General features: G+C 34.6%; 4 protein-coding genes across 5 annotated transcripts; 1 reads left to right on the forward strand and 3 right to left on the reverse strand.

Moving 5' to 3' along the window:
- The first annotated feature begins 314 nt into the window (after positions 1-314).
- Positions 315-2,198, forward strand: LOC135795310 (uncharacterized). Its single transcript, XM_065306942.1, has 6 exons — positions 315-472; positions 529-748; positions 803-1,081; positions 1,136-1,509; positions 1,572-1,732; positions 1,806-2,198. The coding sequence occupies exons 1-6, from the start codon at positions 419-421 to the stop codon at positions 2,146-2,148; spliced, it is 1,431 nt and encodes a 476-aa protein (XP_065163014.1). The 5' UTR covers positions 315-418; the 3' UTR covers positions 2,149-2,198.
- A 3,431-nt stretch (positions 2,199-5,629) lies between these two features.
- On the reverse strand, positions 5,630-8,109 carry LOC135796132 (ankyrin repeat domain-containing protein 29-like). The gene is made up of 3 exons (XM_065308041.1): positions 8,047-8,109; positions 7,896-7,986; positions 5,630-7,091 (listed from the first exon to the last, which is right to left on the reverse strand). The coding sequence occupies exon 3, from the start codon at positions 7,075-7,077 to the stop codon at positions 5,710-5,712; it is 1,368 nt and encodes a 455-aa protein (XP_065164113.1). The 5' UTR covers positions 7,078-7,091; positions 7,896-7,986; positions 8,047-8,109; the 3' UTR covers positions 5,630-5,709.
- A 3,342-nt stretch (positions 8,110-11,451) lies between these two features.
- Positions 11,452-13,743, reverse strand: LOC135795723 (protein RCC2 homolog). The gene is made up of 6 exons (XM_065307483.1): positions 13,559-13,743; positions 13,026-13,357; positions 12,640-12,966; positions 12,240-12,578; positions 11,872-12,186; positions 11,452-11,806 (listed from the first exon to the last, which is right to left on the reverse strand). The coding sequence occupies exons 2-6, from the start codon at positions 13,353-13,355 to the stop codon at positions 11,678-11,680; spliced, it is 1,440 nt and encodes a 479-aa protein (XP_065163555.1). The 5' UTR covers positions 13,356-13,357; positions 13,559-13,743; the 3' UTR covers positions 11,452-11,677.
- A 400-nt stretch (positions 13,744-14,143) lies between these two features.
- On the reverse strand, positions 14,144-15,985 carry Phb1 (prohibitin l(2)37Cc). Of its 2 annotated transcripts, none has more exons than XM_065307485.1 (4): positions 15,826-15,985; positions 15,593-15,691; positions 15,050-15,211; positions 14,144-14,988 (listed from the first exon to the last, which is right to left on the reverse strand). In XM_065307485.1, the coding sequence occupies exons 2-4, from the start codon at positions 15,681-15,683 to the stop codon at positions 14,408-14,410; spliced, it is 834 nt and encodes a 277-aa protein (XP_065163557.1). In that variant the 5' UTR covers positions 15,684-15,691; positions 15,826-15,985; the 3' UTR covers positions 14,144-14,407. The 2 variants fall into 2 exon arrangements, with proteins under 2 accessions (XP_065163557.1, XP_065163558.1); XM_065307486.1 differs by having other exon boundaries at positions 15,822-15,976.
- Between the last annotated feature and the right edge of the window lie 58 nt (positions 15,986-16,043).

Consider the following 16,043-nt stretch of genomic DNA (forward strand, 5'->3'; position numbering starts at 1 on the left):
TGCAATTCTAAGTTAATACATAAGTTAATGAGTAGTTTGCCGTTCTCATTCACAGTTTCCTTATTGTATTTATTTATTACTCTTAAAATGTTACCTTAGCTTCACTTTCTTTATTTTTTTCCAAAATTGCTTCAAGTTATTTGAAGAAGTCTTTTCTTTCCTGTTGGGATTTGTATACATCTGGAGACTCTTTCATTATTATCAATTTCCTTTCCTCTTTGTTTCGGATATGGCACATATATGAGTTTAAATTTAAATTATAGGTAGGTAGACATATTGGTAGACGCACTCGGCCATATTCGGCTTTATTTTTGTGAGTCCCGCGAGCCCCGCAATTGTTTTTTTCTTTTCATATAAGCATAACCTCAACACATACACCTCAATCGCAAACAAATTTCATCAACAATACTAATCAAGTATGCCTAAAAAAGGAATTATTCCCGTACCAGTAATAAGTGAAGAACTGCTAACAGTAATTAAATTTAAAAGTATGTTGATTGCTTAATTAATTTTTATTTTTTGTTTTAGAAAATTCAAGATGAAGTTAGCAATCTTACAGATCTGCCTGAATGTCCATTCTTGCAAAACTACTTTAAAAAGCGAATTCTTTATGATCAGACACAACTCAAACTATCTACAACACATTTAGAGTCAATAATATCAATGTTTCCAGAATTGGAATTGCAAAACACTCCCAACATTTCTCAATTATTGGAATATTATATAGATCATTACCCTGCTTATCATTGTGAGTATAGAATTTAAATATTGTGAATGTGTAGAATAAATAAAATTATTGTAGATTTAAGAGACAGATATTATGGTCCATTATTAATCAAAGTTATGGCAAATACTGTGCAAGAGGAAGAGGTATTTAATTCTTGGTTTAAAGAGTTTTTTTGCTATTTGAAAGTGAAATTGGCTGCAGTGCCTGAGTTAATGCTGATTCATGGAAAGAAAAATGCAAGCACATCTTCAGCAAAATCAAGCAAATCAAATAATTCACAACTATCAGACTTTTGTTTAGAGATTAAGGGACCAACAAATATTATTAATAATCTAGTATTTTCAACTATAAATAGTGAGTCTTTTATTTTCTACTCTGGATGATTATTAACTTTTTCACCTATTTAAGATGATGTTCAATTGAGATGTCACAAGAATAAACATATGAAAACATTCAATAATGAAGGAGCTTTAAATGCACTGCTGAATTATCCTTTTATTGAAGTTGAATTAAACATTGGATCAACAGCTGGAACCTCACTTGCAATTACAAGAACTTGTAAATGTGAATATAATAGATTCATTGTGAACAAGTACACTTCTTTGCATAAGAAAGTCATAGAGATGACCACACCTGACAAGAGAAAATTGAATTCCAAAATGGATGCAAGGATTCGAAGTATTGAATTGGTTGAAGCAAAGGAGAGTGTTGTATATACACACGGATTCATTAATGAATACATAAAAACACTTATGGAATTAATTGATCTCAGCTCAGATAAAGTTTGTACATATTAAAAAATTAATAATATATTCATCCAGGTAGATTCATTTTATGTTTACAGGTGTCTGAAATGCGCAAGCGAGAGTTAAAGCTGATTTTGAATGAGTTTTTGTCAGATATAGCTGAAATGAATTTGTACAATCGATGTGTCATTGCAACAAATACTTCAGTGCAATATTCGATTGGAAAAACTATATACGAGCGCTACCGTTATGTTAAAAAGTAAGTTGAAAGCTTATTTAAAATAGTTAAGCCAACGAATACCGAATAATATTTATAAATTGTGTAATTTTAGATCCGATATCAACTTTATCGAAATTTTAACGCCAATGATTACTCTTCACTTTAAAGAGTTCAATCCTCTGTTTGCTGTAGATGGTCAAAGTCAGCTGTATTTTAAGCAACTTAAAATGTTTCGGCTTACATTGAGTAAATTTGAGGAAGTGATTCTTAACGAGAATACGTTAAAGTTTACATGCACTATATGTCTTAAATATTTCATTGATTCTGCTAGCATTATTGAACATTTCCAGAAGGAACATGAACCAGAAGTTAATGTGGTTTGTGAAAAATGCGAATTATCTTTGGAAGTGGCTACTTTGGCGGCCAATCGATGGTCACATTTATGCTTTGAATAACGATATAATATATTCTACCTGTAATTATTTTAATAAACATTCATATTCTATTTATTGTGTTCTCTACACTATCCTTATTTTTCAATCGTACTAAACCCTTAGAAAGTGCCTTAAAATGTATTATTTATAATCAAAAAAATTAACGTTCTTGCAGCATCACAGCTTGCAATTGTCCATCAAGAGACTCTCTCCAAGATGCGTATTCATAAAATCCTCTAAACCCCTTGGAAGTGCCCTAAAATAACTTTCTAAAGTTAGCATTTCTCAAAAAAAAAATTAAAAGCATGCTGTACCATTCTGTCTGGTGCAGGATATCACACCAAAATGATTCTAGTGTCTTTAATTTAAAATGTATTTCAGAATTTGAAAGCCGAAATAGCTTAGTTGGGAGAGCGCTAGACTGAAGGTCTAAAGTTTAATCCCTGGTTTTGACACGTTGCTTTTGTCAAAGATTTATTTTAATACTAGAAAGTTTCGTTTTTGCAAAATAACACCCAGAATATTTCAAACTATATGACCTTTTTATAGTTTCTCATCGCCATGTTAAAGTTACAGAGTTTCCCTACACGATGCATATATTTGCAACCCACTAGCACTTCAGAAAATGCTCAAAAGTGTTTTTTAGAAAGCAACATCTAATATATAAAATTTTCGTGTCACAGTGTTAGTTACCGTACTCCTCCGAAACGGCTTTACCGATTTATACCAAAGTTTATATGCGTATTCAGTAGGTCTGAGAATCGGCTACTATCTATTTTTTATACCCTTAGGTGATAAAGGTTGTTCACCCTTAATTTTTTTTTAATTTTTGGACGAAATTTTTTGATTTTATTTTTTAAATGTGGCATTAAAAATACAAACAACCCTAACTTTATACTTTTTTATCACCAACCTCTATTTTGTAATAGCCATTTTAGTAATTTAATCATTGTTCCTCCCGCTCGAAGGAATGAGACTTTTAAGCCGGTCTCCTGTTTCACTCCCACAATAAGACTTCTCTCACATCCTACACAGTTTTGGCCATCATTATGGTACCTATATGTATCAAGTTAACAATTATCATATTGGTATCTCAGCGTATCTCTCATATTAACTATTAATTATAACTATTTTATTCATAATAATAAAATGATTCATTTTAAATGTATTTGACACGATTAGTTCAGTTAATCAAGTTTTACATACTGACACACTTATAATAAGTAAGTTACTTTTTGTCTACACTAGAATTTAACTAGAAACTAGAAATAATTTATATGGCAAAACAACGTTTGCCGGGTTAACTAGTGCTTTTATAAAGTATGTAAATATGGTGTAGAAAACACCATGAATCTCGTGAACGAATTGACATTTTTATAGTTTGCCACCGCCATATTAAAGCTCGAAAGTCTCCCTACACGATGTATATTCTTGCGATCTTCAAGCCCTTCCGAAAGTGCCCTAAAATGCCTTTTAAAAATTGGCATTTATCAAAAAAATTGAAAACATGGTATGGAAAACACCCTGTACCTCGAGAACTATTAAACCTAATTGCAGTTTCTTATTGCCATGTTGAAGTTGGAAAGTCTCTCTACACGATGCATACTATTTCAATTTTCTAGCCCTTTCAAAAGTACCCTAAAATACTTTTCAAAAATTGTCATTTAAAAAAAAAATTGAAAAACACCCTGTATCTTGAGAATGTATTTGACATTTGAAGTTTTTTACCGTCTTCTTCAAAAGTCTCTCTACAGCGTAGAGTCTACGCAATCCATATCTTTCCAACCCCCTAACGTTTCCACAAGTGCCCTGAAAAGCACTTCGAAAATAGCCATTTTTGTCCCAAAAATGTTATTTTTGGTCGAATAACAGGATCGAACTTTTTTGTTAAATTTCTTTTCGGTCAAAGAACAGGGTCGTATTTAAAAAAAAATTGTCAAAAAGAAGATCGAATTTTTTGGTCGAATAACAGGGTTGAACTTTATTCTTAGTTTGGTTTTCTTTAACGACAGAGTCGCACTTTTTTTTAAATTTTCCTCCCGAAACAAGTTGGAATTCCAAACCTGATTGATAAAACACTAATTATTTTTTAAATTTAATAAAAGTTAATAATTATTTTAAAAAATGGCGGAGGCGCCTGACATTTAGAAGAATAGTAGTAGTAATGATACAATTTAAACAATTTTTCACCTAACAGCAGTAAGGAATTTTCCAGTAAATCTCATTTGGTGAAATGAGCACTCGTATCGAGACTGAAAAATCAATTATCTCAGGAACTAATAAAGATAAACAAAAACTAAAAACACCCCGATGTTTAGCATCAAGTCATAGATAAGATAACATTTAAAATATTTTAAATATATCATGTGCCTAGAAAATTTTCTGCCGGAATTTTCTCAGAAAGTAATAAAGTTAAAAAAGAACTTTCTTCATTTTGTTCATGCCGTGATATGGATCTATAAAATGGCAGATTTAGTTTTTCCATTTTCCAAAGTTGACCAAGGACCTTTTAAAAAGATGAAGAGGTTACACTTGACTCCTTTTGGACACAAAAAAATTATTTTGAGCTAGAAGAAAATGGAAAACGCTAATCGATTGAGTTTTACACGGGGATGAAAGATTTCAAATCAGTTTTCAGATAAGTTCTAAACGGATCAAATAAAACCACCTTTTCAATTTTCCCCAAATGTTTCCGTTTGTAGTAAGACATCACCAGGATTCAATTAATCCAGGTTTGGTTGCCCTATCTTAATTAGTTTTCATGTTATTGACCATTTTAATAAATTGGTACGTCGCAAGGAAATTCTTGAAAAAACAAACTGTTGTATTGCAATATTGTATGATAATACATGTATTATGTACTGATGTTGCAATACTGATTCCTAAACATATGAAAACAACACAATAGATATATCTACAATTTTAAACAAATTCCTAAGTCCAACAAGAATATCATATTTATGTTTACTGAAAAAACACAAAAGCCATTAAAAACCAAACATTTACATATTACACACGGGCATCACAAGTAACAGTTGGATTTTTATGTTTATAAGAGTCTCAATGCGTATCTAATCGTCTAAATTTTTAGTAATAGAATTGTGGTGCATAATCTTTTGTTATTTTGAAAACAGGAAATTTTCTATTGACTATGCAGGATTTTCGCATTTTTTTGTATGTTCTTGCATGCTGCTTGTAATCGTCACTTGCACAACGAAGCATTTAAGTTGAGCCAATGCATTTGATTATTATGCATGGTACGTACATTGATATTATTGTTATACAACCGTTTAAACAAATAGGCTATAAAATAAAATGAAAAGGGTTTAGATTAGACTAGGTACCTGTGCTAGTGTAAAATTTATTTAATTTGAGAAATGATTTATGAGAATGATTATTGCCTTTGGCAAACCCGAATCTCGAATGATGCTTGTTGGCGTCGACTGGGGAATGCAGTAGTTAAACGAAATATAAGATTGGGAGCAATTGAAAAGAAAAAGAAGTCGGTTAATATTTTATTTTTAATTTTACAATGACTATTTTTGTTTAGTACTATTTTACTAGTTTAGTACATATACCATTTTATTGATTACTACCGGGAGGCTTAAATAAACCTTGATTCATGAACGATGGAGCTAATCCAAACTGTGCTGGATTGCCCATAGCTGGTTTGCTCATAGCTGAGTTGCTCATAGCTGCCATAGGTGAGTTGCCCATACCTGGGTTGTTCATAGCTGGGTTGTTCATAGTTGGGTTGATCATTGCCTGGGTGTTCATAGCTTGTGCATTGAACATATCTGCTGTCTTGTTCAACATGGCAGAGGCATTATTTAACATTGCTTGCTGCAAACTAAATGCGCTTGCGTTCAATGCCTGATGCATGGGTTGCTGCATGTTTAACTTGGCAGAGGCATTATTTAACATTGCTTGCTGCATACCCAATACGCTTGCGTTCAGTGCCTGCTGTTGAGTTACACCACTTGCATTCCCAAGTAAGGGGCCACTTACTGTTACTTTTTGTTGCTCGTACATTGTACCGCTGTTAGGAGGAGTGACATTACTGGCGCCTACTCCTTGTTGATTATTGTTTACTGTAGCATCCTGCGTAGATTTGAAATTTTCTGAAAAATTATTAGGATTCACAGCGGCCATTGGAACTTGAGGCAATTCGTAGGGATTTGCACCATGTTTTAGTAATTCATCAACCACTTTCTCATGTCCAAATATTGCAGCAAGTCTTTGAGCTGTGTCTCCGGTTATTGATTTATGATACACATTGGAACCGTGCTTCAACAATTCTTGAACTATTTCAGGGTATCCTTCCTCTGCAGCAAATAGCAACGCTGTCTTCCCGCAAACGCCTTGCGCGTGTACATTAGAACCGTTTCTTAATAATTCCTTCACAACTTCAAGATGGCCGTGTCGTGATGCAAGGCTTAAGGGCTGCCAGCCCAAATTATTAGGCTCGTGAGGGTTTGAACCGTGCTTTAATAATATTTGAACAACTTCAAGATGACCATGTTTTGCTGCAATATTTAAAGGTGTGAAGCTTTCAACATCCTTATCGAATACGTTTGCACCATTATTTAATAACTCTTGAACAACAGGTAGATGGCCGTATCTTGCAGCAAAGTACAATGCTGTGCGTCCCATCTTATTACTATCATGAAGGTTTGCGCCATGTTTTAATAATTCTTGAGTAACTGCAAGATGTCCGTTCATTGCTGCGTGGATCAATGCTGTATCGCCATCCTTAGTTGCAATATGCAAATTAGCACCATTCTTCAACAGTTCTTGCACAATTTCTAAGTGACCATTTAATGCCGCGTAATGCAAGGATGTATAACCAAGTGCATTACTAGCGTAGACATCTTCACCTGATTTTAATAACAAACGTACACCTTCGCCATTTCCAATTTTTGCCGCAAGATGCAATGGAGTATCAACCATATTGAAAGCAATTCCTGCAATTGATTCAAACTTAGTTATTACTTGTATGATATAACAGCTTTTGCCTACGACTTCGTTAGAGTAGATTATAATAAAAAGTTAACTAATTAATTTCTTCTCTCTCTCATGATGGCATTTATATTTTTTTCTACTTCCACCTTTAAAACACCAGTTTTCACAAGCTCATTGTAATACCCTAAACACGGACGGCCAAGACCATGAGTAAAGTACTTTACTCACTTCATTCACGAGGCGGAGCTTGAGCTTACGCATTTGCTTACGATGCAGCACGTGACCATATAAAATGCTGTGCGTCACCAGTTAAACAAATCAAAGGTGGCGCTGCTAATGCTACTGCACGGTATTTATAACCGTACATTTCCCAATAACGTGTGAGTGAATTTCGATGATTTAAAATACAAAAGTTCAAATGCAAAAACCTAAACGCGGAAATAGAATGGAAGTAGAAAAATTAGCTTATGTTTAATCACGTGGCTCACGTTCGCTACACTCGCTCTCAATCAATCTCGTGACTAAAACCCCCGTTAGCCACTTGATACTTAATATACTATAACCAACTTATTACCTAATTTTACCTAATATTATCACCCTCTTAATAATATTTTTCTAGCTATTGTATAGAAAAAAATAGCTAGAAAGTAAAAACAAATTAATTTTGCAATTTTACTTTACAAGATAAGTCTCAAAAAGAATGAATTTCTGAATTTACTCTGCTTGACAGACACAATTGGATTGCATAGGGAAATAAAAATTGTTGTTTATACTATTTTCCTTGTAATTTCTTTAAATTGTCTCACCTTTTATCCTTTTCTTGGACTGCTACAAATGATCGAAATTCAAAATAAGCAAAATTGGTCTGCACGTTCTGGAATGCCTGGAGTGGTAAGACTAAGAAACAGCAATTTAATAACACTAATAACATTATTAAACATTTAAAGGTATGTATACCTGTTTGCAATACTGTATGAAAAGGAATAAGGGGTTTGCTTTTAACGTGCAGTATTTATAGATATAAATTTTGATATGAGTTTATCAGTATCTGATTAGTTAGTAATAGGCAAAAATAAACATGCAACAAATGATAATATTTTGCGCAGTAACTATAATATCTGGAATTAAAAAAAAAACGGTTATGCGAAATGTTATTGTCTCGTTTTACTGTGGGTGGATTGCTTTGTAATTGAATCGTGTTATATATTATAATACGTTTTGATACTATACAAACTTCAACATGAGTCAATGGTCTAATGATAACAAATAAACCCTTCTGGTTGTGTTAATATTTAACACAATTTAATTATATTTACAATAATTTAACTTTTACAAGCTTTTTAACAAGTGAACTTTTAATTCACAGGAAATCAGATATCATTCTACAAAAATGTTATTTGTCTGTTTTTAATTATTTTAATTGCATTTATTATTTATGTGTAAGTGCTGATACTGTACAAATACACAATACTTACACATAGTATTGAAGTAGCAGGTGGTTAATCGTTGCAATAATTCTTATCAAAACAATTTATTTCACATGACTAATAGATACAAAATTTGTAAAGTACCATTTCCAACCATCTAATCAAATTAAATAATGGCCTATGTACTACGAATCGATAAAAACTCAAAAAGGAAAGATTATTTATTGATACTTTTTTTTTTTTTTGTATATTTTAAGTGCAATCATGATAGTTTACAATAATGATTGCAATGACAATCATGAAGTTTAATCAGGTTAATCAGTTTAAAATTCTGCGACGCAGGTGATTAGTCATTAATGTCACACCTATAATTATGTACAATTATTATATATTATGTATAATTAACCAACATTTGCTACTACTGTGTGTATTTATATACAAAATATTTTAGCTGCATTAAATGAGCTTACCATAATATTCTCTCACAGTTTAGTTATTTTCTTATATAATTTAGATTCTAATTTGGCTTAATTACACGTTTGAAAGGGTTTTCGTTTTTATTGTAGATCTAAAATTCATCAAGGGATGTTATCAAAATAGTAGTTTGTCATCGTTTTTAGGAAACCGCTACCTATAGATATTTTATTTTCCTGTTCCTCTTGCTCCTCTTCCTACTTTGGCCGTATGGTCGTTACTATACAGTTTAGGCTATTAGCCTGTTTAATTATCGAAACTGGAAATATTTCCTGGAAAGTTTATCAGCATATACAATATACACATTCTGTAGATTTTTAATACGCAAGTTATTTTGATATGCTAGTAGATCTACAACTAATTTGCATTCAATTTTTGTTAGTTTTTGGTGTACAAGTATTTGACCACAATCCATCTCTGTAATTTAATACAATCAGAAATGAAAAACTCTACTTGTATAGTGGATAGCATAAATTGTAATACAAATTAACAATATGCCAAACAAATACTATTCATTAAAATAATACTGATCATTATAATAATAATTAAATCTGTGGATAATATCGTAACTTTCTTTTAAAGTTACAAAGCGTCGCTTTTTCGACGTTTCTCCGTATACATGGTGATAGGATTTTCAGGTGTTTTTCTCATTTGATAGTTGGTAAAGTGAGGAACAAATACTTTCAAATAAAGGTAATCATGCTTACACATGGGCAATAAATCATTTTTTATACGCATCAATTCAGTACCAGGTTTCATCAATTATGTGCAATCAGTGAAATGTTATCAAATAATTATATATCCTGTTAATGCTTTTATCTATTTTAAATTTTGCATTCTTTTCACAATGTGTGTGCCATGGAGTTTGGAATCAATCATTTTATTTATTTTATCTTTTATACTCGATTTTATTGCCTTAGTCGCCTAGGCAATTGATTTTCACACAATCAACAAATAACTCGATAATTTTTTGTTATCTTTTCGGTTCGACGCAGCTCAAGCGTAGTTAAACAACTTTAAAAGTATTAATTTTATGTTGCACCATTTTTCTTAAATTTTACGAAAATACCAGTTAATACAAATGAGGCATTTTTATATTAAACTGTGGGATTTTCAGAAGCATGAAAATATAATTTTGTGTCTAGTATAATTCAGGATGCGTTTATTTTTTTAGGTCATATACCCTAAAATTTCTTTTTGGATGGTTTCGAGACACAAAAGGTAGTACTTTCAACACGGACGATCAAGGCTATGTCTAAAGTCACGGGCTTTAGTCGCGGGTGGATCTTGCACCTGTGCATTTTTTTTACGATGCAGCACAACACCATTTGAAATATCATATGCCGTGAGTCAAACAAGTGAGCAGGCACTGCTCACATATTCCAGAGGTGTGCGAGTGAATTTCGAAGATTTAAAATACAAATAGCCTAAGCATCACGTCGCTAAACGTTGCTAACCACTCAATTGATTAAACGCTCGCTCACATTCAATCCCTTGATACACTCCATTACCTCATCTATAATCACTTCCTCATTAATTGTTAGTACAGGTTCATGTTTGTTGGTGTCGCTATCGCCTTGGTATTGGGAAGTATAGAAATCACCCTCTATTTTATTTTCAAAATGTTACCAATATACTGCTTTTAATTTCCTTACTATATTGTTGGTTTCCTTTCTAATAAATTTGTAGGTTTCGTATGCAGTTTCGGTTCTCTCTTGCCGGCACTTTGTAAATGTCAGGTGCTTTCTTTCAGTTTTGTTTTACCTTTCTTTCAACCATGGTGTTGTCTCGGTGATTTTACTATTGCTGACCTTTATTTTGCCTACGACCTCCTCTGCAGTACTGACTGTATTCCGTGTATATTGTGTCCCATGTGACGTTCACATCATCTTGTACGTTTGGCATATTTGATTCAATTTTTTGTTTTAGTCTTCTCTGATATAGGCCTCGTGTTGAATCACATTGCCTCCACATTTCATTTTTGTGTTGTTAGTGGTGTCTTTATTTTAAGTATGTGCATTCTTAATTTAACTAGTACTTATATAGTCAATCATTGGTCATATAAAACGAAACACAAAGTTCTAGAATTTAATGTATAATACGTAGTTCGGGGGTGTTGATAATTACGGCCGGTTTACTAAGCACGGACTTCTAAATAAAATATGAGAATAGTAAAATATCCGCCGGGGACGGCGGTTAGCACAGGTTGCTACGTTTAAAAAAATTAGCATATTTCTATACGTGGAATTACTTATGTCTGGCGGCGTATTTATATTATGTTATTATGCAGGTAAATATGCATAGAAGTGCAAATTTGTTGCAATATTCCGGATATTTCGCCAACTTTCGTCAAATAGCTGATCGGCAATGTTGTACATTAATTGCTTTGAATCTTATTCATCAAATAAAACTGCATGTGTTATTTCTACTTGTAGAAAGTTGTAGCTAATAAAATGCCAGATTAAAATCGTTATAGTTATATTTATTGAATACACAGACCTATATAATAAGATCACTCAACTGTATTGTATTAACCTGAATAATTACCAATTTAAAACCTTAAATAGTTGATATAAAAAAATGTATCGACAATATTCAGCATTTCATGAATTAATTGTTAACTTACGTTTAAAATGAATATAAAATTAATGTAATGGAAGGGCAGCCAACGATTTCTCGAATGCAGTCTAAGGTTCATACATTTCAAGCGCCTCCAACTTCGCTTTTTGTTCGGGGGTGTCGTCGTGGGCGACTAACAGAGTGTGAGAGTAGCCCATCGCCAAGCAAATCACTTTTGTACCAGCTAACTTATTCACCTGATAAAAACAAACAAACCGTCAATGAGAAGGATCTTAAAGTGGTTTTATCAAACTAATTTTACCTCTTTTGGAATATGGCTTGACTTGTAGATATCACCAAGCCCAAGTTCGCCAAAGCAAGGAGAACAACCCCATGAGATCACACTCTCGTCCGCGGCAACAATCGAAGAAGTGAAACCCGCGGCGATCTGATGAACGTCCCAGCCAGCCAAGTCTTGTACTGGCTTTGGATACATATTGGCCTCACCGTTACGCTTGGAGCGACCAAACATATACATCGCTCCGATGTCGTTGACGGCTAAACTGTACGTCGAACCGCATTTGATTTGATTCAAACCGCGAGCTTGAGTATCGAAGAACTTGATCAATCTTGGCACCTACGAAGAAAAAACCATGAAGCAAACTAAATAAATCTAATGGTTGTACATACCATTTCATCTTTCGGTTCTGCATGACCCAACCGTCCAAAACCGCCGAAACCCCACGAAAACGCGCGTTTCTTGCCGTCGATCGCAACTGTATGATTCTGACCGCAACTAAAGTCGACGATCTCCGTGACATCGACCGGTGTGAGATGTCCATCTTTACTCTTCTCTATATAGATGACGATGCGCTTCGGGCTCGTCTGATGGTTGTAGTCTAATTTTGTGCTTGTCTTAAAGTACTTGCCGTCGGTATTGTGCCCCAACTGGCCGTACTCGGGCAAACCGAAAGAATGCAGACCACCTTTGGCATCCAAAATTACTGAGAAATCAGCCCCACATCCAATCTGCATACAAATATAAATGAGTTACTAAAATAGGTGGTAAAAAAATATAAAAACAACGTACTTTAATAATCGGAGGACCGCGATAGTTAATACGTTTCGGTGTTAATACTTGTGGCTGCAAGTTGCCAATACCACACTGTCCTGACCTATTGTCTCCGCAAGCGTACACGGTGCCAGTATCAGTGAGAAGTAGAGTGTGGTTGCGACCGCAAGCAGCGCTGATCACATTCATTTCCTGCATGCCTTGAATCTCCGCCGGGATGTGCACCGTAGTTGTGTTATTGGTACCTAGCTGACCGAACTGATTCCTGCCGAAACTCAGTGCTTTACCTTCTTCTGTAATGATCACACTGTGAGCTGATACACAACCACTTGCAGCAAAACGGACCTACGATTTAATTGTAAAAAAATTAAATAAACAATATAAATATGACCACAAAATATTACCCTTAAGTTCGTGAAGCGATGAGGAGTATACAAATTAGGAAATGCCAATTTGCTTGTCTTGCTATCCTTTCTCCCTGTTAGATCCCAATTGACTTGACCAAAAATGAGCAACTGGCCAGCTGGTTTAATTAAAGTTTTAAGAAGTTCATCTGGCAGTTTTGTAAGTTCATCAAGAGCATCACCATGGCCAGAAATAAGAACCTCATCTGGCTGGGGACCATTCTCATTTTCACTCTGATCACTGAGATCTGAATCAATATCAGATTCTTCCTTCTTCTTACCCCTCTTGGCTGCAGGTCTCCTTGTTGGTGCTTGTTTGCGCTTGGACATTCCTTAAACATTAAGATTATGGCTTATTCTGCCTCCAAAATCACCTGTTTGAATGAATTTGTTAAAAAATGGTGCTATTAACATGATAGCGTACATTGATTTACATTGTAATCACATCGCATGCATAATCAAGTTTTATGTTTTGTTTACGTTATGCTCTAGGTTAATTTACTGCCGCCCGGAAGAATTATTAGTTTGCTTACTGTGGCGGTGATGTTAATTTGGATATGAAGATTGTTGTTCGTGAGGTGGTTGGAAGCGTCGGCCGGCTTTTGTTTCAAGTGAAGTGAGGTAGACTGGCGTCTCTACCGGCAGACCTTGCGACAGACAACAAAAAACGCGCGGCGCTTTGCTGCACGAATCGAAAGCATTCAAAATGGCTAATCAGTCGGCTGCACGAGTCCGCAACTGCTCGAACCGCGCGCACTTTTTAATGCCCTCTGTTGGTGCTGGCAATAATTCTTTTTCGTGGGTAAGTTTACTTGAAGCAAATGGAATATTTCAATTTAAACATTTTGAAAATACTTAAATAAGTGAGCCAAGATCATGTACTTCAACCATTTTCAACGTAATTTTTTTTTATCAAATACTTGATTTTCTCTTGGAATTCAACAATCAGATTGTTAATTTAATATTTGTTTCGCTTCTTCTGAACGCATTTTAGTAATTGATTGAAGATGGTTTTCGTTTCTGTTAATAAAATAACAGGATACATTTTGTTGCAAAAATAATAACATAAATCGGGAATTTCCCTCTTGACATTAAAGGTAATTGATTTGGCCATAATATTTTGTTACATATAAAAGTAGTTTAATTAACAGTAACAACTTTATACATGAAATCAGTCGTATGTGTCTCCATCAAAAATAATTTGCATAGAATTGCAACCGCAAACATTTTCGATATTGCCCCGAAATCGAGCCCGCCTCCGTCCGCTGGCAACATACAACTTCATAATTTCCCGAATAGATAGAAACTACATATAGAAAACAAAAACGAAAATAATCAAGTATGGAAATGCACTTTCTTACTATGCGTACATAAAACGGTTTTTAATTCATGGGCGCAGTTGGTACATTCAAGAGGAGATTTTGTCCAGTCGGCAGATACGAAACTTGTCTGGATCTGGATAATTGATAGGCGATATCTTCGGCGGCTTCAATACGTCGTAGCTCCACCAGACCTTCGCCAGCATCGCCAAATGCTTTCGCAAGCAAGATGGCAGCTTGCGCGTCACCCTCAGCGGATACGATGGTCGCCTTCTTCGTCTGTTCTGCTTTTTCGACGAGGAATCTAGCTTTCTCGGCTTCCTGTTGTGCCACCTGTTTCAATTCTACGGCCTGCGTGAATTCTTTGCCGAATGTCAAATGTGTGATCGAAATGTCGTCAAGGATGACGCCGAACTGAGCAGCTCTCTCGGTAAGATCATTGCTGACACGTTGGGAAACCAAGTCTCGCTGAGTGATCAATTCACCGGCATCGAATTGTGCAACTACTGCCTTCAATACTTCAGTTGTGATAGATGGCAAAACACGCTCTTCATAATCAGGACCTAGGATTGTGTAGATTTTAGGCAGTTGGTCCGGAATCGGCCGGAAGAGAATACGCAGAGTGATGTTAACATTTTGCAAATCTACAAACATAAGGAACTTATCATCTGACACAACATATTTTAGAAAAACATCATATTATACCTTTACTTCCAGTCATTACTGGTACATTCCTAGGACGAGAGCGCACATCGAAAATAATTGGCCTTTGTACCCATGGAACAAAGAAATGAGTACCTTCACCAGACACTAAATTCTTAACACCTGTAAATCTGTCAAAAATTACTGCTCTGTGGCCTCCATCAACTGAAAACAAGAAAAACAGTTAATATCTTTATTAAATCCATTTTATAATCGGGTTGCAAGGGCTCAATATGCAAGACTGTTTTAGTGAGGGGTTGTCACACATGAGACTGGCAAAATCAAGAGCTAACCAGCCAAAATACAAACTTCATAAAAACTGAGTGTCACTACACCACGATCAGAGTTTCACGCAATCTCAAGCTGTGACTACAACCCACAACCAACAAATTTACAACATAATAATACAAGAGATAACAAAGATGAAGAAATAAGTACTAGCTAACAATACTACAGCTCTAAGATAGAACCATGACCAGATTGACAATCAATGTGTTGATTGATGAGAGTTACTAACCCAACAATAATTAGCAGTATTTTTCTTACCATTGTAAAGAGCTGAATTAACGACCCCACCAGCCAGAGCAATTCCAAGACCAATTTGCCCAATTCGATTGAATATTTGCGCTGCAGACATGATTGCACCTGCAATAATCACTTGTATGATAAATCACGTTTGCCGAATGATCGTTGCGCAATTTAGGTTAGATTTTATTGCAATGCTCACAATTGCAACGTTTGTCAATTCTACTTGATGATTATGATTGTTAAATACTTACGTTAGTCGAATTTCTACTTGATAGTGGTGTTTCCTGTTTGGAATTTTGTGTAATTTGTCTAATTCGAGCTGAACCCGGCGCTGGAACACGAGAGTTGACTTCCACCGAGAAAATGGCTGTCGGTGGGGCTTGACACTGTTCGGATACTAAAGGAAACTGTAATATTTGACATTGAACGTTTAAAAATATTCAATAAACTTTTGTTTAAAATGCAACTT

Source organism: Atheta coriaria, unplaced genomic scaffold (genome assembly GCF_025399875.1).
Source record: "Atheta coriaria isolate IRGN ID8LTWV9N9 unplaced genomic scaffold, Caltech_Dcor_3.1 hic_scaffold_7_pilon, whole genome shotgun sequence".
Lineage (NCBI taxonomy): Eukaryota > Metazoa > Arthropoda > Insecta > Coleoptera > Staphylinidae > Dalotia > Dalotia coriaria.